The 26,706-nt window shown below is 31.8% G+C and overlaps 1 protein-coding gene across 1 annotated transcript; it reads right to left on the reverse strand.

The window, feature by feature from the left end:
- Positions 1–35: 35 nt before the first annotated feature.
- Positions 36–26,706, reverse strand: LOC140052517 (uncharacterized). The gene is made up of 44 exons (XM_072098126.1): positions 26,414–26,706; positions 24,905–25,140; positions 24,413–24,643; positions 23,122–23,373; positions 22,487–22,603; positions 22,243–22,365; positions 21,814–21,990; positions 21,520–21,693; positions 20,983–21,105; positions 20,619–20,741; positions 19,604–19,758; positions 19,163–19,327; positions 18,642–18,833; positions 17,642–18,116; positions 17,113–17,289; positions 16,665–16,784; positions 15,925–16,112; positions 15,257–15,344; positions 14,728–14,913; positions 14,442–14,555; positions 13,754–14,014; positions 12,059–12,244; positions 10,870–11,054; positions 10,364–10,544; positions 9,890–10,030; positions 9,364–9,486; positions 9,043–9,165; positions 8,596–8,835; positions 7,365–7,487; positions 7,145–7,264; positions 6,738–6,860; positions 6,124–6,252; positions 5,682–5,804; positions 5,254–5,373; positions 4,454–4,609; positions 3,935–4,051; positions 3,321–3,566; positions 2,847–2,987; positions 2,388–2,510; positions 1,819–1,944; positions 1,205–1,317; positions 846–1,086; positions 79–470; positions 36–44 (listed from the first exon to the last, which is right to left on the reverse strand). The coding sequence occupies exons 1-44, from the start codon at positions 26,704–26,706 to the stop codon at positions 36–38; spliced, it is 7,551 nt and encodes a 2,516-aa protein (XP_071954227.1).

Below are 26,706 nucleotides of genomic sequence, written 5' to 3' on the forward strand. Positions count from 1 at the left end.
AGTTGTTGGTACTGTTTGTTGTTCTATATCTTCTGTCACTGTTTCTTTCATAGTAATTTCTTGTATTTTTGTTGGCACTGTTGGCTCTTCTTCATCATCGGTGACTGTTTCTTTCATAGTTCTTTGGTGCAATGTTGTTGACATTGTTTGCTGTTCTTCATCATCGGTGACTGTTTCTTTCATAGTTCTTTGTTGTAGTGTTGATAGCATTGTTCGTTGTTGTTTTTCATATGTGACTGTTTCAGTGATGGTACTTTGTTGCAATGTTGTTAACATTTTTTGTTTGTCCTCTTCATCTGTGACGGTTTCTCTTTGATCACCTACTGTACTCATTTCTTTAAAAGTAGATAGATCAGTTACTGTCGTCTGTTGGTTAAAATTAGTTGACTGTATCGTCGTCGCAGCTGAGGGTGGATTTGTTGATATTTCCGTATATGTAGGTAATTGTGTGATAGTTACCATATCTTGCTCTAAAAAATAAAATAATGTTGGTATGTTTTAGAATAGTAAAAATAATGCGTACGATAAGTTTGATATATTGTGAAATAACTAAATCTAGCAGTCTCTTAATGTATATTATTATAATAGTATTAAAGATAGTTTGTGATCGAGTGTAGTTACAATGTACAGTAATCATCTAAAACTGTAGGTCTAGCTCATAAAATGTACTTAGAAATCAAACATTTCGTGGAATTCTTTAAATCATTCTTTACTGTCTTGTAAACATTTCGGAGCTGATAAATATACAAGATGTAATAATGGTAATAATGTTAATATTTTTACAGGCATGAGCGTCTGCAACACTGTGCGTACATGGATGTATTCTGTAATACACAGATTCTTACCATGTGTAATGATTATCCAATATGTCCTATCAACATTGTTGTCTGGGGGCAGATGCATGTTATCTGAACCTGTTAATTCTCCAAAAAATGCTGTAACAATATCCGTTTGTTTAATGTTCGTTGATACAGGAAAATCGATTCTGAGAGTCACTTCAACATAGGGGTAAACCTGTCTGTGGTTTGCTACACTTACGTGCAGTATTGAATCACTAATGTTCGTCGATTTCATTAATTGATAAACCTAAATGAAATAGGAATTTAAAGAAGTATTAATATTGTGTGGTGTTTATTATGCAATGTGAACAATTAGATATATAATTTAACAATGTCTATATATTGAAATAATAGTAATAACATACATCTTCAGCTAGCATAGTTCGAGTTTCGTATGAATTCAAAACACCTGGATTAATGCTGGCGACCATACCCTTGATGTCCGTAAAGTTTACCACCAAGTCTATTGTCAATGCACCTAAAATATAATTATAACAATAAATATAGTATTTAATATCGTTATATATGCCTGGCTATTTTGATAAATGATCAGAATCATATCAGAGTCAAATGTAAATTGATAATTATTAGTTTAGAAATGTGTTTCTTTAAATCTTATCCCCATAATAAGATGAACAGCAATACCGACAAAGCTTACGAAAAGGTTGTGGATATATAATATATCCAATGGCTATTAAAAGTAAGATAGTTCGGGTGCAGTCAAACATTAAATTTAAACTTGAAATGCAATTCTTAACTTGCCTAGAAAGAAACAACAGTCAATACAACTTGTTATCAGAATGTTTGAGAATAAAGATGATTCATTGATTTATACAGTATGTGATACTATGCCACCATATTTGTCTACCCAATTGGATGCGAAAGCTCACTATCGCTGATTATGACAACATTATTTGGACGCGGGTACATAAAAAAAATACTGTAAATACAAAATGTGTATAATTCTTGACAAACTTACCGATACAAACATCATTTTCATTAACAAAGTTAATCATACATATACATGTATAATTTCCTTGAGTATTCTCGCATTTCTTGTTTTCATTTGAGTCACAGGGATTCTCAATCTCGCATTCATTTATGTCTGTATAAAATAAATAACAATTGCTGATTGGTTAATAATTTAAAACACTATAAGACACATAATTGCTCTATATAAAAAGAAAAATCTTCCAAATAATTTTCTTCAATCGTTTTTTTTTACAAACAAAATCTCAGGATTAAAATCATGCACTGATGAAGCGTGGTACCCGAAATTTATTTGTAAACCTGTCAAGTGACTGACATCATTTATCAGTAATTTGATTAAGATTGAAATAATAATAATATAAACAATTAATTTAGCAGTATTAACCTTTTAAAAATGAGAAGAAGCAAATCCAATGTTAACAAATTTTTTAAAATCATAAATACATAATAAGCGAAAACAAACCGTTATAGTATCAGTTCCTCGTTCGTAATTTTATGTTTTTGCCTGAAATAGTAAGAAAATAAACAAAAACGGTAGAACCATCAATTTAGCCATACCTGCACATTCAACTCCATTACCAGAATAACCATCGTTACAAGAACATTTGAATCCACTGACAACATTTTGGCAAGTTCCTTCATCCGAACAATTGTGTACATTAAGCTGACATTCATCAACATCTACAAATAAAACGGAGTAGAAGAGAAGTATGAAAAGATAAAAACAATTATAGTGACAATTGATCATTTACCTACCTGGTTCCCCGATCGTCTCTAATTACACAATTAGGCCTACTACTCTGAAAGTCTTTTTTGCGTAGAATTTTTTTATTATATTACCATGTTTATTAAATCATTAGGCCTACTACAATATTTATTAGGATTACAGCGGAGCATCACTTATACTATAATCAAAAATGTAAATTGTGCCAATTCCAAGAGAATGATCAAAAAAAAAATCAGAACAAATACATTTATAAAAGTGTTTTGCAAAGTAAAATATACCATCAAACATACCATCACAATTGCCAATTATTCCACTTCCTCCATTACTGCTAAAATAACCAGCATTGCAAACACATGCGTACGAGCCTTCTGAATCAATGCATAGCGCATTTGTATCGCAATTATCTTGGTTAAGCGTACATTCATCCACGTCTTTAAAAAAAAAGGAAATACTGTAGGTACATACATCGTTGATGTGGGATGGTAGACAAATCGATAGCAAATTAATCGTGTGAAACCGCCGCTTGAAAATCAATTTGTAAACACTTTCAAAATTAATTATATACAAGCGAACATTGTTACTTTAGGAACTTATGTTCTGTTATCTATTAATCATTTCATACATTAAAACGATATCTGTATAATAATTCGAAATTCCAAAACTATAACTGTCACAGCGGCAAAGAAGAAAAATGATGAGATACGGTAAACAAAGAAAGGAAAGAAAGAAATAGCAACAACGGTAGCCTTATGATATTTTCATACTTTCACATATCTGTCCAGTGCCATTAAATCCAGGATTGCACATGCATGAGAATGAACCAGGAGTATCAGTACAGGTTGCCTGTTGGTGACAGTCATTGGTGTTGTCTGTGCATTCATCTATGTTCGTGCAATTTTTCGATCCATCTCCACGGTAACCATCTACACACATACATTGGTAGGACCCTACTATGTTTGTACATTCAGCTTTTGTATGACAACTACTGTTCACATGACATTCGTTAATATCTGTACGAAAATAATATACATGTTATAACACAATAGTGATAATTCATTTGGTTTAAATATTGATTATCGGCGATTCTCGACTTAAAGATGGCTATAGTCCCCCAAAAAAATGAAAGATGAAGGCAGTTTTAATCAAGTTATTTACTTCCGTAGAAAGTCAAAGTAAACGGTTAAATTTTACAGGCAATTTAGACTATTTGGGCCTTAAAGTACTGCTTTTCCAATTTGTTTGGACAATTATGCAATACTGAAATGGTATATTTAGAAAAAGTGTATAGATATTTCCTTATTCATTGTACATTATGTTATGTTTGTGTTAAAACATGATATCGGAGTTTAGTTTAAAATGTTGCTTTTAAATGTCTCACCTTCACAAGTTTCGCCATCGCCAACAAATCCAGAGTTACATGTGCATGAATAATCACCAGGTGTATTGGTACAGGTGGCCATTGAATCACATGGCATGGTTGAACACTCATTTATATCTATAAATTAACATTTTTAAAAGGAGTATACAACATTACTGTAAATGAAAACATAATAGTTAATCTTACGTTTTCGTTATAAAAATAACGTTGAACTTGACAACTTCGAGTTAAAGGAAGAGGACTACATTAATATATTTTAGCATTAAAATTACTAATTTTCTTTCTTGCAATATGATATTATTATTATTATTTACTTAATAAACAAAATAATCCGTTTAAGCAGTTTAATTCTCTCGATGGTTATAGATATACATACGTTTTTTGGGAAGCACTTCCCATCATCAGTGTGAACTATATTATTATGTTATTTGTTTATAATGTGTGTTGCAGTAAGTAAAAATAACAGCCAGAATAAGTGCATGTAAAAGGAGAATAACCTATTTTAAGAACTATACTCACCAAAGCACATCATTCCATTTCCAGTATATCCGTCATTACAGTGGCACATGTAGGATCCATTATTATTGTCGCAGTACGCAGCATCATCACATCGCCCATACTCGCATGTTTCATTTCCAGTACAGTAAACACGAATATGTTCACATTCATCTACATCTATGGAATTAAAGCATAAACATAACTTGTATAAACTAGTGATTTTTTTTATAATAGCGGGAAGAAATCTATAATTTAAATATTGATAATTGGGGTAAATCTGTTGTCAGAAAGTTATTTTTGATGATAATGTAATGTTATTAAACCCCATGGTTTTCTTTTTCAGCCTGCAGTATTATGTCTGCTGAAAATTAGTTGTGTTCGTTTTGTTTTGAAGGATCAATGTGTGTTTTTACTTCTAGTTAAATACTCATACCACTTTAATGCTGATTTATGTAGCCTTCATGCTTCTATCGATGCTATGCTTATTATGTTTTGTATTGACCATTATATAATTCAGAATTGAAAAAAATGACCAAGACAATTCGTTGGAGGGATTAATATGAGTGTTTACATCAAGTTATTCCGATCCATGTAATGGTGTCTTTATCTATTACTCGTGCATCTTATGTTATTGCTAATATTTATGTAGCCTTCATGGTATCTAATAATATAGGCCTATATATGTATTGACCTGTATACGTATTGACCATTATGAAATCAATGTTAAAATTAAAATATAAAAATTGACCTTGATATCTTTACACATTGTTGTTATAAGTATGTAAAATAACTTGTTGCTTACTGTATAAAAAAATCATTACCTTCACATTGCTTTCCGTTTCCTAAATATCCTAAATTACATGAACATATGTACGTTCCAGGGGCATTTGCACACATTGCATTTTGGTCACATGAAGACGAAAAATCACATTCATTTATATCTGAAAAGGTAATTCAATAAGATAAGATAAAATAAGATAATAATAAGAATTATAAAGCGCACATACCCACAAAGTGCTCAAGGATCTTAAAGAAAATGAATGGAATTCTGCATAATATTGTGTAGTATTGTATGCATCATTAAGGGAAGTTATACACAACATCTAACTTGTATAAAAGTCAAACCCTTTGTAAATTATAAATTATAATAATTTACTAACTACACGCATACAATTCTACAAGGACGGATTCAATCGAATGAGAATTTGATTTTGTCTATTTATTATTAAGTAGGTAAGTACTAGCATACCTTCACAGTTTCTCAGATCTGCCGATAACGCATAACCGTCGCCACAAGAACAATTGTACGATCCATCCGTGTCAATGCAAACGTCACTACACATATGTGTAGTGTTAGTGCATTCATTTACATCTAAAAATAAATCACAGTAGTAGTAATGTAGTTGATAACCGTAATGTTTATTTTACCTTTACTTTTTTATATCCATATAAATACTGATGAATGCGTAACGGCTTGCAATGGACTTTCTAGACATGAATAATGGTGGTGTAATTTAATAGCTCAAGACAATAACACAAATTAAAGGCCAAAATAGCATTACCCGTAAATTGTTATTAAAATACAAACCATCATCATGTGTGAGAAGAGGAAAGATTGAAACTAAATACTGTATTTACTTTAATAATTATAAAATTAAACTGTAAATCTAAATATTAATCACGTTACATACTTAGACAATGCGTTGTATTCCCGTCAATCGCTTCATAGCCGGTCTTGCAGAGACACGATACATCATTTCCGTTCATTGAACAAAAGGCATTCACACATGGGTCGGTATTGCATTCTGCCCCTTGTATAGCTATGTGAAGGTAAGTCAAATATGTTACTTTATTTAAATATCATTCAACTAGTATAAACGTCATCCGAGCATAGGACAACATTTACCTAAGACATGATAACTATGTAAACAAATATTAGCAATCGATTGGGTCTATTCCTTACAAAGTAAAGTTAAGAATGTTATGATACAACTGTGCCTTCTCGAGTGAAAATAAGTCTCGATTTTCTCTTTTCTTTATTTAGAAATCACACACACACACACACACACGGCAATAATATGGTTTCATAGAACGTAATATTTCAGTTAAGCTTAACACAATGACTACTCCATTTAACACTTACGTCATCAACCGTGACATTTTAGTATAGGCCTATGGCCATAATTTATGTGCGCAAAACGAGTTTGTAGACCAATCGGGTTTGAAAATCAACCTGTAATGTCTATAAACATTCATTATTAATGTGTATATTAGTTGATAAACAGAAAAACAATCTGTAACTTACGTTGACAGGATACGCTATCATTGCGTAGTTCATAGTTGTTGTTACAATAACAACTATAATGTCCTACTGTGTTGTTACACATTTGATGGCAGTCGTTAATTCCAAGTTGGCATTCATCAATATCTGCAATTACATTACACAATATAATCTTACAAAATTGAATACATGTCCGTTTTAGACGAAATACAGAGAGACATGTATATACTATAGCTTGTTCAAAGTGTCCCAACTTTGTATGTTTTCAACAATTCAACAATCCCCACCTTTTTTAATGTATCGTGTATTATTTGACCACATACTAACTGATGAATGCCCACCAAGTTGGGTTGCGTTTGCGTGGATCACATAACCCGTTTATGACGAGTTCAAATCTACCTGTAATATTTCTATTATTTCTTTAGGCTTACCTTTACATTCATTTCCAACCAATGAGTAGCCAGACTGACAGGTGCACACGAAACTTCCAGGTGTATTGCTACAGTGTGCATTTATGCCACACGTGTTATTTGCCAAACATTCGTTTATGTCTAAACAAAACGTATACATTAAGTTATAAACTCGTACATTGTAAATTTTGTTAATCATATTACTGATTCTGTTATTTATTTAGAATTTGTATTACAATACCTGAACATTCCTCGTTATTTAACTCATAGCCAGGTTTACATGGACAATCAAATCCTCCATTTGTATTTGAGCACCTAGATGTTTCTAAACAGTCATGAGTGTTGCTAGAACATTCATCAACGTCTGTTGGAAAGACAATATCGTATCAAGGTATCCTTATTCATAAAATCAAATAATAAACAGCAATATAATCAATCTCATTTGCAGTAAAACACTGAAATGTGAACAAAGAGTATACAGCGCGAGCGGCGGAAGATAAGTCAAACTTCGAACTTGGTCTAGAAATCTGCACTAAGTCCCTCCCACAGCCTTGGAAACGTTTCCACGACTTCAGATGCATTGATGTTGCTGCCTTATGACATGGTGGAAAGAGGGGCGTATAATTCTGTGAACCCTAAACACAGTAGCTCGCATATCTTTAACTCTATTCAAACACGGAACGTTCCGACCAGCGTGGGATTCTAACCCCTGTAATTCGCGTTGTTAACACGACTGAACTAACCGGTCATCTTGTTTATAGGTTAAGGTTAATACAAGCTTCGTTTTCTCAAGATGAAGTTCATGAATATACATATATATGACGCCACATGAATCACGTAACATGAATCACGTATAAATAGACTATTGTCTAACCGTAACGGGTAATGCTCTGTTTTGATAACCACACCTCTAGCCCCGGTTCAAATCTCTAATGATTTTTTTTAATTATTTTTTTTATGGAAAATAAATATTGTTTTTATTTTATTTTGAAGAAAATATTTGTTTCAAAGGACAATTATATTACAATATATCTTGAATTAATATTAGTTATTTTAGAATATTTGAATTGGTAACATTTTATTATTACAAATTATTTATTTAAAACAGTACCATATAATTATTTACATGAAGAATTCATTAATCTAAAATAAGACGACAACAAAGAGGTTCTTTAAAATTACTTATCCGGCCATCAAGAAGAATACTTTTTGTACTTTTCGTAAGTTTTTTAAAATACGACTGTAAATCACTAAATATATTGGTATTGTATGACTCCAAACCACAGTTGTTGGTTCGAGAAGAAAGAAAGCACAGCTACGCATAAAGCAATGATCTTTGAACGTGTTTCAATAACGTTCTAGACATTTTTAATCACTTATTGAAACATGCAACATGTGCCGCAAACATTAATGTAATCAAGTAATTAAGTAAACTAAATATCTATACTTTAAGAATTATTAATTATAGTTACCAATGCATGTAGATCCATCTCCAACATAACCACTAGGACAACTACAAAAGTAACTTCCAGGTGTGTTTTCACAAATTGATCGATTACCACAAACACTAGCAAAGCATTCATTGATATCCTCGCAGAAAGATCCATTACCAGTCCAACCAGGCAAGCAAGAACATCTATAGGACCCTTGAGTGTTGATACAGTCTGCGAACATGTCGCAAGAATGAAGTTCACGAGTACATTCATTAATATCTGGTGAAATATGGAAATTACATTGTTAATATTGTGTTAATATTATCTAGTGTAAAAGAAAAATAATACGTGTTCTAGATTAAAACGATTTAGCCTAACCATCCCACTTATATAAATGTTATTTCTACAGTACCATGAAATGAGTAATACATTGGTATCGTAAAGATAAGCACTTTGTAAATATGCAAAAAACAAATGCGTGTATACCTTGACAGCCTTTTCCATCTCCTTCATATCCATTTACACATTGGCAAATATACGATCCACTAGTATCAGTACAGTCAGCATTTTCATCGCATGGATAATCAGCCATATTACATTCGTTTATATCTTAAAATACAAACATTAAACTCATTTTAATTATCTATTTATTTCTGAATCGACAAAAAAATAAACTTTAAACAATAAAATCAAATGGAGGTGGAAAGAAAGGGGGGAAAAGGCAGTAAATTTCCCTCAAAGTCTTTATTGTTTTAATATTTAAAAGGCTAATAGTAAATTTTCAGCAGAATCCACCACAGAACTTACTGTTGCATATCTGTCCATTGCCATTGTAACCTTCTGAGCATGTGCAGTTGAATGATCCTTCTGTATTTTCACAGGTTGCATACTCACTACAATCATCAGTCATCATCATGCACTCATCAATGTCTATGAAATATTAATAGTAAATTACAATCTATCTTATAAAACGAATAATCTGTCACGCTAGTACATGTATGCATTATTGTACTAACTGTCTCGTTTGACAAGATAGAATGAATGTTCCTTTTATTGTCCTGATTTATGTATACATATCATATATTTTTTAATCGATATATTGATGCCAAAACAGCTTGTTATTGTATGCTCTGGTTGTCTGTACAGAGCCGAAATATAAAAAACGCGCATTTTTCACCGATAAAATGGTTCACAAAAACAGAGGTTCAGTATTTGTTCATGCAGCTACTAAAAAAGTATTTGTCATATTAAACTAGTAAACTTACACTTACAGCAAATAATCTGAGCGTTTCAATTTATATGTTTAATATCAATATTATTTATGTAAGCTTACCATCGCAATTCTTTAGATCAACATTTAAAACATATCCTTCTCTGCAGCTGCAAGTGTATGAGCCCAAAGTATTGGTACATTCCTGTTGGCAGAACGGTACACCATCTTCTCTGTCATGACCTTCAGTACACTCATCAAAATCTGAATTACAGCAAGTAATATAATTTATGTTACAGGTTAAAAATAACTGATAAGACCTAATGATAAAATGTGTATGTTATTTAAGAGTTAAATATATTACACTGTATGAAGCGAATACATGTTAAAGATTCATTTATTTCAAAATACCTTACAAATACCTTAACAAATGAAACAAATCGTCGATATGAGTACATTAAAAAAAATTGTGTACTAAGAAATAGTTTAAAAATAATTAGTATAAACACGTATAAGCTAGACCAGAGGAAGAGTTACAATAACGTGGGTCATAAGGTCATTGGAATTATTTAATGATATTAGAGAGAAATTACGTACCGTAACATTTGAATCCATTTCCTATTAAATCACCAGGACATGTCGAACATGTAACATTTATTAAGGGTGCCATTTGATCGGTACATGTGACTCCAGGATAACAAGGGTTATCTAAACAGCCATCGTAATCTTCACTGCAATCAAACCCGGTCCATGCAGGAGTGCACTCACACTCGGACACCTAAAACGATAACGAAACGTATTAGAGTGGTACTTAGTGTGTATTATGTCACTACAGCCGTCGCTTTTTACCACAATAACTAAACTAATACCAACATTGAATGTTGAGCATCCACAATAATTCAGTTAAATCTTGCTTTTAACATTGATGATATTATTTTACATTATGAATGGTACTTGCAGCTGCTGCTGAAAGTATCTACATTTTGCTTTTTTCTCTTTTCAACAATACATGATCAAATTATGAACCCATCTTTAATACAAAATATCAACATAAAATAGATGTACTTTTATTTCAAAACAAAAAGAATAAACATGTAACTAACTGCAAAATGATTGTTCAGTAAATCTGATCTTTCAACGAGAGCATTAAAATTGCAAACCCCGCCATTCTCACAATTACATATAATGACATCTAGTGGGAAGGACGCCGCTGCTCCTTGATCATCCATTGCAACAAGTGTGATCTTAACCTGGTCAGTTGCAAGAGGGGTCCATGTGAAAACACCATCTTAAAAAGAAACAATCACAGTTAAACAAAACATGTAGAAGAATAACAATGTGTCGAGTCTCGAGGCGACTGCTCAGTTTTACCAAGTATTATATAACAATTTTTCCATCAGTTCATTTTATCATTATTAGTTTGCCATTTTCATAGAAATATTATAAATATGTTAATATGTCAATGGCTAACAACAATATCATTCAAGAGGTTGCAAATTCCGTGGTATTATGCAACGCATGTACACGCATTTAAAGTATGTACCCCCCTAAAACATATTATATATATTTTCTTAATATGCCATTTTAATTTTAATGTCAAGTAATAGTTATTCACTTTGACCAAAAAAATAATTTACCTGAAACAAAAATAATTTAAAGATGTATTGTCCCCTGAAAAAATAATTCTCAAAATGTTTGTTGTTGAATATTCCATTTTAATGTAACATAATAGTTATCGACTTTGATCAAAAATTGGATTCGAAAAAAAAATGTATTTACCTGACAAAATGTAATTTAAAGCAAAAAATGGTCAAATTGGCTGCCAGCCAATGGATTTTTTGTTGAATTTAACCATTTATTTTGTCCTTTTATTTACAAGTGAAAACATAATAATTTCTATGGAAGTTATTAACTTTATTAAAACTACAAAATAACATATTCAAAGTCTGATTTAATTAATCTTCATTTTTCATGTTTTTGGGTGACAATACATCTTTAAGGCCAAAAAAAAAAATTGTCTGTCAGGCAATGGTTTTTTGGTTCAATTAAATGTTTCTTTTGTCTTTTTATAAGTGAAATAATTAGTGAATAACTATTATTAAAACTGCATAATGGACTTTTGCAAAATATAATGGTGATGCTATGATTAACATAAAATGCCTTAAAATGGGATTGAATTGAATTATTTAATGTATAGAGTGTCAATATTTAATAACATTTTCAATAACTGATGTATAAAATTAATTTAGTTAGTTTCTCCATGGAGGTCCATGGTTTCTCGTAATTTTTTACCTGTATCAATACCAGCACCAGGAACAGAATCTTCAAGGGAGTACGTTACAGGACTGTCTTCTGGGTCTGTTGCAACAACTCTTAATATGTACTGAATGCCTACCATCGCCAACAGTTGGTTTGTACCATTCAAAGCATTAGGAGGAGAAATAGCAAGGACACTCGTAATGTTTGGTGGGAAGTTATCTTTAAATGAAAGACAAATGTAACTTTTTATTACTTGTAAAGTCTTAATACATAAACCAAAATTATTTGTTAGCAGTTTGAACAGTAAAAAGAGAGGACAAACATCTATACACAATACTTTAATACAGTGTCAGTTTAACCATTTTCATAATATTAGTGGTATTAGTAAGATATTATAGTGTAATGGTTAAAATTTCTTGCCAAAATAGGTTCGTATTCTTTGTTTCTACTTTTGTAAATATGCCACTTTAGGTGGTTGGAATTTGATATTTTATATCCGGATAAATAAAATAAATTGTTGAATTGTTTACCCCATTAGCCCAGGGGATTTTCTAAATGTTAGCTAAGCCTCCCTAGGATTTGTTCCTTTTCATGAAAAACCTAACCTACGTCCTTGGAATTTTGGTTTCATACACATATTCTTTTATTAAGTGTAATGACTGGGAACGAAATTGTAATACATCCAATGTAATTACAATAGTTACATGCCGTCGTTGTCATGACTAGAAGAAGAGATTTATGGGTGTTAATGTTGAGCTATTGTTTATGTATTATGTTTGTTATAACAAAACATGTTTGTATTGTTTCGGAAGACCTATCAACAATACGCATATATAACATAATTTATGAGCCCTTGGCTTAACACGAGTAGGTAAATGTATGGGCCCTTGGAGAATAAACTTACAACTGAGATAAGTATTGCAATACTTTGACAATTTGTAGATACGTAATAACCATTTTTGGTCGCCATTTGAATCGACATTTTCTTACTGTGAATGTGGTTACTGTTAGATATATAAACACATATACAAAGAACATTTATTACTGTGACTGTGGGTAGGCTCTACTGCTGGATATTTAAACACATAATATATAAATAAAAACTTTATTACTGACAACTGTTTCTCAACGTTTGTATTAATTAATAATAAACGTCGTAGTGTTGTATCGTTACATGTACTTTACTATTTCAATCTACTATAACAGGGACAGTTTTCAAAAAGTATTAAATCGAAAATGGTTTACTGTGTTTAGTGGTATATTATTTATAGGCCTATAAAACATTTAAAGCAATATTTCGTTACTGAGTGGATAAAGAATATATGTAAAAAGTGTTCTTCCCATCTTCTTTCCCATCCCTCAACTCTAATGTTATATACAAAACACAAATTGTTTTTTTTTTAAAGACAAGTTTCTCCTTCGGAAGTAGGCCTAATTCCCAGGGTGCTAATTTTAGTAGACTACATTAATCATCGTGTCTATTTATTCGTTTCTGAAAACGACAATGTATTTATAATCCTGCGGTACGTACATTTGAAATCGCCATTTTTTCCCCTCTGAAATTACTGTGTATAACATAATTTAAACAAATTTCTAATTTAAAGATTTTAGAAATAACAGTTACCATTAATATATCAGTGCGTAATTGTATGTGCAAGTGCATATTTTATATGGTATTTGATATATTTTTGTACACTGACGATGTAATTTGTAAACACTATTATTTACCCAATTCGTCTAAATTATTGTTGTTATTTTCATTGGTTGACTTTGTGATTTCACCAAAAGAAAGATCACTCGTAATTAGAGTGTCAAACAGACACGTTCTATCATTTCCACACATTTTCACTGCCTGGTCGTAGAAATCAGTTCCATTATGGTTCTGAACAAGATCTTCGAATAATGCAGGCTTAAAGGTGAGGTTATTTACAGAGTACCATGTTTCACCATCGACATAGGTAAACAATGATGTTTCGTTTGTTGTTCTCCCTAAAAAACAAATATGAAAAGTATTCTTTTTAGTATTTCTAATATTTGTTATAATATAGAGATTTTACAACAGAAGATGTCTTTATCTTTCTGATGATGTATATTAATTCATTTCTCGAAATTTGGTCTACTTCTTGCAAAGACTATGTAAACAAGTTAATTCTCCACATTCCTAAACACACGTTTAACTCCTGCTTCACTGTAAATGACATGTATTCACATACGGTACTTATGTTATATGTATTCTGTATGTCACTGCCCGTTTTTGTTTATTTCAGGTTTTCTATAGTGTAATTTTAATAAAATAATATTAACTAAAAGGTACAAGAAAGCTAAATTTGCGTACAAAGTTAGAAAGGGCATTTTTATTATTAATTGCGATCGGTATTTATTCTTATTTCTTGTTTGGATTTTTATTCATTCTTACATGTGCTTCCAAACTGTAAAGCATATATGTCTGTTACGGTTGTGTTTGGTTCAATAACAAGTGTTGTGCCGTTCGATAAAAGAAAGTCATCAGTAACGTTGTCATTCCAAACACCTACAAAATATGGTTAATTTCAAAATTGCAGTAACAAATTGTTGGATGGTAATTCAAATTATTATAGTATTATAATATAACTTGTTTTTGTGACGATATTGTTGTAAGTGTACTTCAGTATAATAATAATATTTATTTCTTCGAAACAAATAAAATACATTAGTAAGCCTACCGTATAAGCCATTTGTTTGTCCTTTGTAACTGTCAGGAATGGATGCAACTACGTCTATTGCTGTTTTCACTAACCCAATTGATAGAGAAATACCAGATGACCATGCGGCAACAACACGGTTATCAGTTGAATTACCAGAAGGAAGACTTATCGAGAAAGTGCTATCAGATTCTGAAACATACGGTTCTACAGAAAAAAAAAAATCATATAATACATATCATTAGGCCTATATCATAAAGTTCATTCTTGCTTATTGATAAGTTAAATTATGTTACCGGTATTAGTTTTGCTGGTCGAAAATATGATATATTTAATGGTAATATTTTTTCAAAATCTTTAGAACGCATCCAATTGGTTGTATTGTAAAGTATCTCCACAATATAGTAGGCTTATTATCTATTTATTATCATAATAAAATAATAGTCAATCTTTCAACTCCATAAAATATTCTCCTCGTACAATGCATAAACATTAATTATTTGCAGTATTGTCATCAAACATTTCATGAAGTAAAAATAATGTATATTACCAGTGCCTAAGTCTGTTTTATTAACAGCAATGCTACCATTTACAACAATTTCAAAATCACTAGCATTCGAATTTAATTTAAACTCCACCTGTAAATCAAGTAAAATATTATTACAAATAACTGTATAAATACAAACCACACAGTGGTATCTGGAATTTATTATAATGCAAAACTATGAAGATGAGGAATAGCCGCAGATGTGGTGTAGTTGAAATATTGATTCTATAACTCTAGTTTTACTCATTCTGATTTATTTATATCAAGCTATTTGTAAAAGTTTGAATTAAGTACTATTTTTTGATAATTTTATTAATTTCCAGTTGACTTTAAACTGGCATTAAGCTTGGTTCCCACTTGAACGTAACGCAAGGACGTAAACGCAACGCAAGCGTTTTAACCAATGACAAGCGAAGTTATATACAGTTAGCAATCACAAGCCAATAAGCCATCGCTTGTGATTAGTCAATTCACTTGATGGGTTTGTTTCTTGATGGGTTTGTTTCGAAACAAACCCATCCAATACGTCCTTGTGTTGCGTCGCTAGTGGGAACCACGCTTTACTGTTAGGCCTAAGTATTAGAACATAATTTTATACAAAACAATAGTTATATAATGTCAATAGCTTTATAAATGTTAGCTACGTAAAATCTATTAAAAATAATATTTACTTTAGTAAAACCAGCCTGAGCTGCAATTGCTGTAAAGACTGTAGCATCTACATCGTTCCTAAATTTCTGCATTCGTCCTTGTAACATGAATTCGTCGTTGACATTCAAAAGTAAAAATTCCCCCATTGCATTAAATGTATATTCAAGACCATCCAGCGTACGCATGTGCGGATCACCAAATACCCATCCTAAATACAATTTCATTGTTTCACTTATTATTAAGTGTTTTGCGTATTTTCCACTAGATTAAACCAATCATAAAAGTTTGTTTCGTCTTTATTATTTTGAAAAATATAATTATATAATTTACAAATAAAAACGAAACAAACTTGTATGATTATGATTATTATTTGATTATGATTATTAGTTTAAGATTAAGTTTTAGGTTGTAAGTAATAGTAAATAGTATTAGCCTATTCTGACTTGTTGTTCTAAATATTTTGTTAACGGACACAAAACTATCACCATGACTACATTTTGGGTTCGTTGGAAGAAAGAATGTGTCATTTCATTTCATTAGAATTAAAGTAGTTAGCCCTACATATTATGTTTAATAGTTAATTATACCTGTATGAAGTCAACATTGATAATTTTGTTTTTATTTATCTGTCAAGTTTGCCTATCCGTTTATCAATTATTTTGTTCATCTGTCTATTTGTCAGTCCGTGCATCAATCTCCATCCATAAGTCCAACCAATAGTCGGTCCGTCTGTCCGTCTATCTGTTTTTACAAGACTTACCGATATTTGGTGGTATGTATCCTTGGCAAGTACCTTTTGGTCTTACCTCCGCATACAAGTTACAATAGTAAGGATCATTTGATTCAGAACAGCAAACGTAGCGGGGAATCCAGTCCAAGTCTAAAATAAAGGTTTTTTAAAAATTATTGTTAACCACATACAAAGTGTAATATCGTGTGTAAATTAAATATCTACATTATAAGAAATGCCTACCGGTTTTTATTTTTACAAAAAAACTTGCTTGTTGCTATTTGTATCTAACACTTCTTTCCAAATATAGTTTTGTATTTTATTTATGTTTATGTACGGTTTGCTGTTAATTTTTGCGGTTTTAGAATCGATCTGATATTGTTATATGTAATATTTTAAATCTTTTTCTGTAAATGATCTTAACAGTAATTGAATATCACAAGCATATAATTCTACACCAGTTATATTACCGACTTACAGAAATGTAGAAAAAATAGAAAGAAATTGTTATCAACAAAATGATATCGTTCCACGAAACTACTTGAAAACACATTGCCTCCATATCCTTCAATGAGTGACCCATCTCCCCTGTAACAACATGTCATACCCGCTCCTGACCATGATGCAACTTGAGTCTGCAGACAAAAGGAGTTTCCTAAAACATAAATATATACTTATATTAGATTTATATTATATCTAAATAGAATAAGTAACTCTTCTATAGTGTGGTCAAGCAGAGACCACGTTTGTTGACGAGGAAATAGGTTGACGAAGAAATAGGTTGATAGACATGGGAAAGATCGATGTTACATTATGCTACATGTAGTTTTGCTTATTTATTTACGATCACTGTCACAATAGTAACACTAACAATAAAATGACCATTTTTCCCCCAACTGCCATCTTAATCGGTAATGATGATTCTTTAAAAGTTGTATTTTTGATGATTACACTGGTTATGATGACATTAAAGTTTTGAATTATAAAATGTACAAGTAATAACTCACCATCCGCGGCGTTAATGGCGTCTACCAGTTCTGGCGAAACAGAAGATGTTCGGGATGCCCGCCCGCGTCTACTATTTCCAAAAGATAAATCGTTGGAACTCTGTGTATGTACGCATGGACATACTCCAAATCCACTTAACCACCATAGGTTACTCGATTCTGTGTTTCTCCAATCCATACAATATTGCCTGTAATTGACCGTATCTTCGGTATTCATTTCCAATCTAAAGAACCATTGACCATTTAAGCCAGTATTACTCGTGGAATCTGGAGAATATCTTGAGTTAGCAGTTGGAAAATAATTTGAATCTAGCTGGACGTTGTTGTATTCTCCATTTACTCCTACTCCATAACCAATAATCACATTTTTCTTATCAAGAACATCTGGATTCCACTTCATGCCATTGATCTCATAATTAAATAATGTAAAACTATACACACCGTCTGTGATAAGTGCTGCTTGGAAGGTTGCCGTCTGTAAATATTAGAATGAACATGTGTGTTATGCATAATGGTTTACTATGCTATCAATTTTACTGTGGCGTGCAGAAGCAATTTCATTACCTCCTTTTCACACACCGCTCCACCCACTTTTTCTTCTGGAATATTCAGTAGTTAAATAAGACAAATCGAAAAAAAGAAGACATAGCAGCCCGAAGGCTCAAATACGAATTAAATTTATAATCACTCGAATATTAAGAGATTATAAATGCATGACATTCAATGGTAAAAATAATAAAATGTCGTAAGGAAGAAAGATAGATTAAAATTCAGCTGATGTGATCATATTTACCAAGTAAGAGATTTGATTATTCTGATAGTTTTGCATAATATATAGTGTTAGTTTGGTATTGTATTCAATTTATACTAATCGTCAGGAAATGGTAGAAGGTAGAAAATATAACCCGTACTCTTCAAGCGGTAAGTTACAACAACACACGCAATACTTTTGCTTCACCATTATTTTGCATGAACTAAAAAATATAGTGCAATGTATTACCTTCCCATCATTATTTTCTACCGGATATTGTGGTATTTTCTCCCATGTTACAACCAACATCCACTTGCCCATCCAATTATCGTCGAGATTCAGAATACCCAATTGACTTGAAAATTGCCTTGTGCGATTTGATGCTAATGCTAACATTTCTATGTCACGTTCACCTCCTGTGTCCATATTATTTTGGTACACCTAAATTTGGAAAACAACAGTTGTTGCATTTGACTAGTAAAAGTAAAATTTTAAATGTTGAATAGTAGTATTACACCGTTGTAAACTAAAATAGCTATTATAGTGCATGGTCTATGTCTATGTCTATGGTTTATTTTATTGGTTTTCATAATGTCTTATCATTTTCAAATCTGGTAGGTATTTATTTGACGAGAATAAGAGTGTGCTACTACAATATGCCTAGGCAGCCTATGACAGTGAATACCTTTATAAAAATAAGTAGGTTTAGTTGTTTTTCGATATGCTACTGATCAGAATAATGTAGGCATACCGTGCACAATTATACTTACGTTGTAATACACTTCACCAATGTCACCCGATAAATCGGAATCCGCCCAGAACGGAGCGATAACTTTAAACGGGTAGTTTCTGTAGAGACCATCGGTTGGTGGATTTGCCAGTCCATATTTTGGAGCATTTTCTTGAGACAAAACAATTGCTCCATTTTCAGTACACTACAGGTAGTTAGTACATAAAATAATTGAAAATTTAGTTTGTAATGGTTTTCGTTAAAGAAAACCTAGAACTATTGTTTATGGAATTGTTCTATGTGTGGTAATGTTTTCTAAAACAAAACAAAAACCTAAAACGAATTATTTGGGAGTACAATAATAACAGTGAGATTGTATTGACATATAATGAAAACAGTTCAAAATACTTAACTGACATAGGATAGAAAATCATAAATGTTGATTTGTGTACTCTCAGTATACACAGTAGAGGGTACTTACGTATATACTGTATATAAAATCGCCATGGAATGGAAATCCATTGGTAGGTTTAAAAGTCGGCGATACCTTCTCTGGTATATCATTGGAAGACAATTCATAAAGGGTATTTAGACTGTCGTCGCCTTGTTCGGTACCCCACGGGAAGAAGAAATCAACTGGAATATATAATACATTAATGTTATTTTATCGTTATTAATTCATCCAAATATTTTTCAAACATCGTATAATTATTGTTGTTTTAATCATGTTATCTATCAATTAAGAGATATGGCAATACTAAAATAAGGCAGGGAGAGCACATTTAGAAAGAAAAGCCAAACAAAATAGAAAGAATATCAAGAGCAATCAGGGAGTTTTAAATCCGTCAAAGAGTAAAAAGAGAAAAATTGTCGATAATAAAGGAGGCAACAGTCAATTAATAAATGTTCGATGCCCGAAGCATGCAGCATAACAGTTCGCCGTGACATCTAAAATCCTATTTAAAATGATTTGCTTTATACTATCGTATTACTGCAATAACGAGCTGTTTAGAGAAATACTCCCCCCTCTTCATAAGCCAGCTCGGTCTCTCAGAGTCAACCGCTTTCTCGAATTACCTCATTGTAAAACCAGCAGACTTAGGTCGTCTCCAGTTCCCACCATGGTTGATATAATTAATAGGCACCACTAGCTTTTTTTTCGTTAAGTCAATGGGCCTTGTTTGGTTCCTTGTTGTAATTTGGTACCCCAGTATTTTAAAGATATTTAATAAGTGAATGTTTTGAGGTTTTTTATTCATGTATGTTTTATAATTCATGGTACGATATTTAATTTTAATAGGATGGTTCTATTTTTATAGCAATTTTATCAAATTTTTATATTTTTGTAATGCAATTCATTTCAGTCCTTGACCGTCGTTTTGTAATTGGCTGTGTTTTTAATATACCGAATAAATAAAAAAAAAATAAATAAATAAATAAATTAAAAAAATGACCAAATCTAAAACATATTATTCGGGTAAAACGTAGTTCATTACCTTCACAATTATATCCATCTCCAAAGTAACCTTCACCACATTCACATGTGTAACTTCCGTCACTGTTGAAGCACATGGAACCAATTTCTGCACATTCGTTAATCAGAAGGCATTCGTTTATATCTTAAAATAGAAAATATAATAATGTTGCTCTATTTATAATATTAACGAAAAGGAAGAAAACGAAAAGTAAGAAAAAAGAATATTTGGTCTTTGTTTAGAAAGTATTACATATTATTAGGAGAAAATGAATAATATGTGAATGAGTGAGAGTAAACGAGAGAAAACATTAAAATTAAATGCAAAGTTAAATATTTAATTAAAATAAATGATAAAGATTTGTTAAATAAATATTACACTTTACCATTGCATTGTGTACCATTAACAACATATCCATCAGGACATTCACATCTGAAACCACCATCTTCGTTGATACAAGTTCCAATTTGATCACATGTATAAGGATTTTTTGTACACTCATCAATATCTTGAGCACGTAAACAATATTATTATAATTTATAAATTTGCAGAGTAATTAATACTATTTCTTTTTTACTTTACAGTTAGGGAGAAAATGGCAAATTCAGCCATCAACACATTTTAGATATCTCAATTATCTGGGAATGTTCAATTCACTACATGATTCTATTTCGGTTACTTTCTCTTGTGCCGTGTTAACCAATTCCATAATGTGTTCATTATTTGTATAGTTATCGAGGGAGACAAAGCTACACTGCAGTGATCACAGCGTTCACTTTAAACAGAAGTGTTGTCAAAACAATATAGATTAACTGATAACATTTCTAGAAAGTAGGAAACCTTTTTCCATTTTTCCCCTGACTGAAAATAGCCTGAGTTTAAATAAAATGTTACTAATTGACTTTATTGTCGGCATACATACCTCGACACCCACGAGGAGCAGGCTGATCATATATTCCATTGTTACAAGTTGTAGCGACAGCTGAAGTTGGAATAAGCTCATACCCGTCCATTTCACAAACAAATTGCAAGTTACTACCATGCGTATACGAACCAGTAATCTCAACACCATCAACCGAGAGTTGAGGACAATCAGCTGTTTCAACAAAAGCATGGTTAATTTCCAAAAACCAAAATATTTAGACGATTACACAATTAAAAGCCAGAATAGTTCTATTATGTCTATAATAGGTAACGTATGCCAATGTTATATTACCGTAACAACTAGGGAACTGAAACACACCGCCGATCAGACAAGGACTAACTGGCATACCAACTAAAGTATATCCGTTAAAACAGCTATATGTTATGTTTTCTCCAATTCCAAAATTACATTTCGTTCCTTCTATAATAACAGCCTCAGGTATTATTGAAATATCCCACTTGCAAAATCCTTTGATATAAAATACATAAAATTGTTATTTCTACTGTACAGAACATCACATAATCTTTCAAGGCATGTATATTTTCATTCTGTGTTTGTATTTTTAGCCTACTTTGATGGCTACAACATTATAACATAATGCATCGGTTGCTCATGTGGATAAATGATGATAAATGTACTCCGCCGAATAATAAATGGTTTATTTTGAAAAAGAATATTATGCAATAATATTAGATAAAATGAATTAGAAAAATACAAAACCTGAGCAAAACGACTCTTCTTCTTCGGCATTGTTATAGCAATCGAAATAGTTGTCACAAACATAACACTCTTGAATACATTTTGAACTGTTAGGACAACGGAACTCGGTTGAAAGGCAAGACCCTATAATTGTGTAACGAATTAGGAACACATGTTAGATATCTCAATTATCTGGGAATGTTCAACTCACTAAAGATAGCAGAGTATTGGGTTTTAAAACAAATATATGTAGTATTTAACATACCACAATTTTCTTCTGATTCATCAAACGCGTCTTGACAATCCGGTAAGCCATCACACTTGAATCTGTCTGCTATACACTTTTCTGGACAGCGGAAGAACCCCACGTTACAGGAAGCACCTGTTAGTAAAGAAGGCAGTGACAACAGTATTTACGTATACCATTTTAGTAAAAGAAAAGGCCTCACTTTTTTAGGCGAATTGCGGTTACAATTTATGCTAATGCCGCACTGTGATGTAATTTACCTTTACATGCATATCTCAAAATTAGATATATAACTGCCCTGTATATATACATGTTGAACTATTACTATACTGTACATTCATGCAAAACACCAATTTTTGGGGGTTATTTTATTCGTAAAAAGATTAATTACATTTGTTTCTAAATAATTATTTGTTTTTAGTCTTCAAGAAAACCATTGTACAAATCAAATTATTTTCACGTTATGATTTGGTGAATAAACGTATTTGTAGCTTGATAAAAGAGCTTATCTATAAAAACCTACTTTTGTTTAATTGACCCCTAAACGCGTTTATTTTTTCACTTTAAAAGTGTTTCAAATAATAAATGTCATCTTCATCATAAACATGTTGTGTGATATATGTTCAATTCAAGTGATATGTACCCTCACTTACCAGTTATTTCAATTGTAAAGGAACACACAGAAATCAGTCCTTCGTCATCAATTGCAACGTACATTAATGTATATTCGCCTTCTTCAAATGAATCTCCAGAGACATACATATTACTGGCGAAGGGTATGACAGTAACACCGCCAGCATTGTCTGTAGCGATTGCATCATTCCATGTAATAACAATGCTATTCGTGTTAATAGCCAGCATTGTATTAATATTACTTGGACATGTTATTCTTGGGGGTTCCATATCTAAAATAAAAATGATATATATTTATATTATTATGTACATTCTTTGTGATCTACGTAAAGATCATAATACACAAAAATCAAATAATAATTTTAACCGTTTATTAATTCATATTTTTGCTTTGATCAATATATAGAATATATAACAGCTGATTCTCGTATGGTGTTTTTTTTTTCTACCGAGCAAAACATCGTGCACTATCGTTGGTACTGGGCCATAATGGACCATCATTCCTACGTAACCCTAATCCTCTAAATAATTTCTCACATTATGAAAATAAATATACAACCAGTAAAATAAATAAGAACATGAATATCAATTAAACATACAGTTACTAAACTGTTCTTTTTTTTTTTCTCCTTTTCATTTCTCCAAAAAGAAAAAAACATGGAATGATGACGTAACAAATATGACTAGCAAATTGTGCAACTACATATTTACATATAAATACATATTTATACAGGATTACACAATCAGGTAAAAGAAAAACCTGTTTTATATTGTGGTCCTGTCAGCATCCACTACATAACAGTAGTCAACATCAACAAGTTCGGATGAGCTGAGGCGGCTAATTATAGTGAATGAATTAGATCTAATATCCATTTCAATAGTTTGTTTTTCAAAATACACTTACTAAACTGTGTACAATTTGGGACGCCATAGTTACATAGCTTAATAATGTAAATTGTGTTTAACATGTATTATTTTAAAAGGAAATACACTATGTATTTACTAAATATATAGGCCTGATGTCGTTGAATCACCATCTTAAACTTTCTTCATGGATCACCGGGTTTGACTAAAAACTAAGATTGCGTAAGCGCAGATTCGCAGTCACCGGTGATGATCAAATTTGCATAAGAAAGAAGGACCGACACAAAGTTGATACGTTGATTCCAACCAAAAGGAATAAACGGTCGATTCCTATCTCTTGGATTGTGTCAGATGTAATGCTATAATTCTTACAAACGAAACAGGTATAGAAAATGTAGGTTACCTGATAAATTCGTTAGTAAACATTTAACTATGAATAAAATATACCTGCGATGGTAATGTAGTAAACACAGGATGCATGTCGCCCCAAACTGTCTTGTGCTGTATATGACACGTTGTGTTGGCCGATTGGAAATTTAGTTTCTTCTGGAATAACATTTACATAAAAGTCACCATAAGCTCCACTGATAGTGGGCTCATCCAATTCAACAATTGCATAGTTTAACCCTACTCCAGTTGGAAGCGTGACGTCTGCTGGACATTCAATGACAAGTAGCACTAGTAATTTAAAATCAAACATAATGTATTATTATTATTTATATTTTTATTATTATTATTGTTAATTATAAAGTAAAATTTTAACCTAAACATGACCAATTTCAAATATATTTGAGGGTAAAATAATTGAAATACTGATTAACTTCTAATTAAATGAGATAGTCACAACTTACACAGGTAAATACAAATATAAAATCTTATTTACAAATTATAGAAATGGTTACTGAAGAATTAACTGTAATAACATATGAAGGTACTTACAAGGGGAATTTGTTGTCGGAACAGCTACAGTGGATGAACTAATACATTCGAGTAAAACGTCAAAACAATCATTTTCAGAACAGCTACCAGGTGAACTAATCGTAACAGTTTTACTAATTAGCGTATCATCAAAGCAAACTGCTGATACATTCACAGTCTCGCCAACAGGAACCTCAGCACAAATACGTCCCTTGTCATTTGTCATGTACATGGTCACAGAGTCAGATTTCGAAATACTAAAGTAAAATTGTAGGCACGTTTAATACAGTAATCTAATCAACTTTAATAATCAGTATTATAAAAATAGAAATAGTGCGTTGGGGAGGTGTAACTTGTTAATTTGCTTGCCTTCCAATCCCAAGGTATAAGGTTCAATCCGGACATAGTGAAAGTGTTGTAACTCACGACTCTCTATATTAAGCCTTAAAATGAGACTTAGTTTATAAGCACAATACATTATAAAATAGTTTATCCATCTTGTAACTGCCAAGTTGCTCGCTGTTGGATGCGTATTAAATAAAAAAAAAACTACAAATTAAAAACCGGTAAAAAATATAAGTAATACATAAGAACACTTGAAATTTTCTAGTATCTCTAATTATTGTGCATTGTAAGCTGTAAATTGGAGGACAATACAAGAGAGACACACAAAATGCCATAGATTCTTGTCATTTCATTGGATGATCGTACAGTACATTGAACTCCTGCGTTATCATGATTTCGTTCGTTATAATGAGAGTAAAGTTTGGTTACTAGAGTACGTGTTTTCGTGAATTTCGTTATACGTGCGTGGTTTATAACTACAAAGCGAGCAACCACGCAGGACAAGAGACGGTTGGCTGATCGCATTCGAAAATCAACCAGACGTGTCCGCCGTCTATAAGTGTTCTGGTAGGCCTACCCATCTATATGATTTGGGCATTGGCCAGTCAGTCGTTAAAATTAGTATTAAACAAAATTGTTTTATATTCGTGTAATAGAACAAATAATTTCATTCGGTGAAAATGTCTTATATTCACCTAATGGAATTATTTGTATGGCTACCATTCCACTCATGGAAATTGACTATTTAAAAAAAATATCAGATCATAATAGCTAGCAATGACAACACATCAATATAAAATACCAATACGGTAACGCATCGCGAACAGACCGATCAACGACACACTATGAAAAGCATATATAAACGTTCTGCCACCAGAGATTGTTTATTTTTGCTATTAACTGTTCTACTCCGCGTCCGAAAATGGAGCGCTGACTTTTTGAATGGTCAAGCTGTCCGACATGATTAAAAAAGTATTAGGCCTAATTGAAAACAAAATAGAACAGTAAGTTTTGAATTCTTGAAGAGCTTGAAAATATCTCATACAATGAAGCAGTCAATCATTAAAAGCATGAAATACAGTCATGCCGAACACACAACAATTACAAACTGTCGAAGATGAACATTACAATTTAAGCGAAAAATGACAATAGAAAAAGATAACATAATAAACTAAAATGTCTTACGATATATTATGTCTTTCAATAGGAATATTACACTGGTCGTCACCACAAGTTTGAATATGAACACATCCCATTGCATACGGTGTAGTAAATGATTCTGGTAATTGTGTTGTTTGTTCCCGACATTGGAGAATAAGAGCAACTTCGCTACAAGTTCCTACAACACAATCACCGGTGGTTTCCGGAATGACTGTTGCATTAGCAATTGGTCCATCCTCACATAACGCAGAAATAGTAATTAATTCACCGACCGTAGCAGCAACACATACAGTACCGTTAACATTAGTGGTATGCAT

The sequence above is a fragment of the Antedon mediterranea genome, chromosome 6 (genome assembly GCF_964355755.1).
Source record: "Antedon mediterranea chromosome 6, ecAntMedi1.1, whole genome shotgun sequence".
Lineage (NCBI taxonomy): Eukaryota > Metazoa > Echinodermata > Crinoidea > Comatulida > Antedonidae > Antedon > Antedon mediterranea.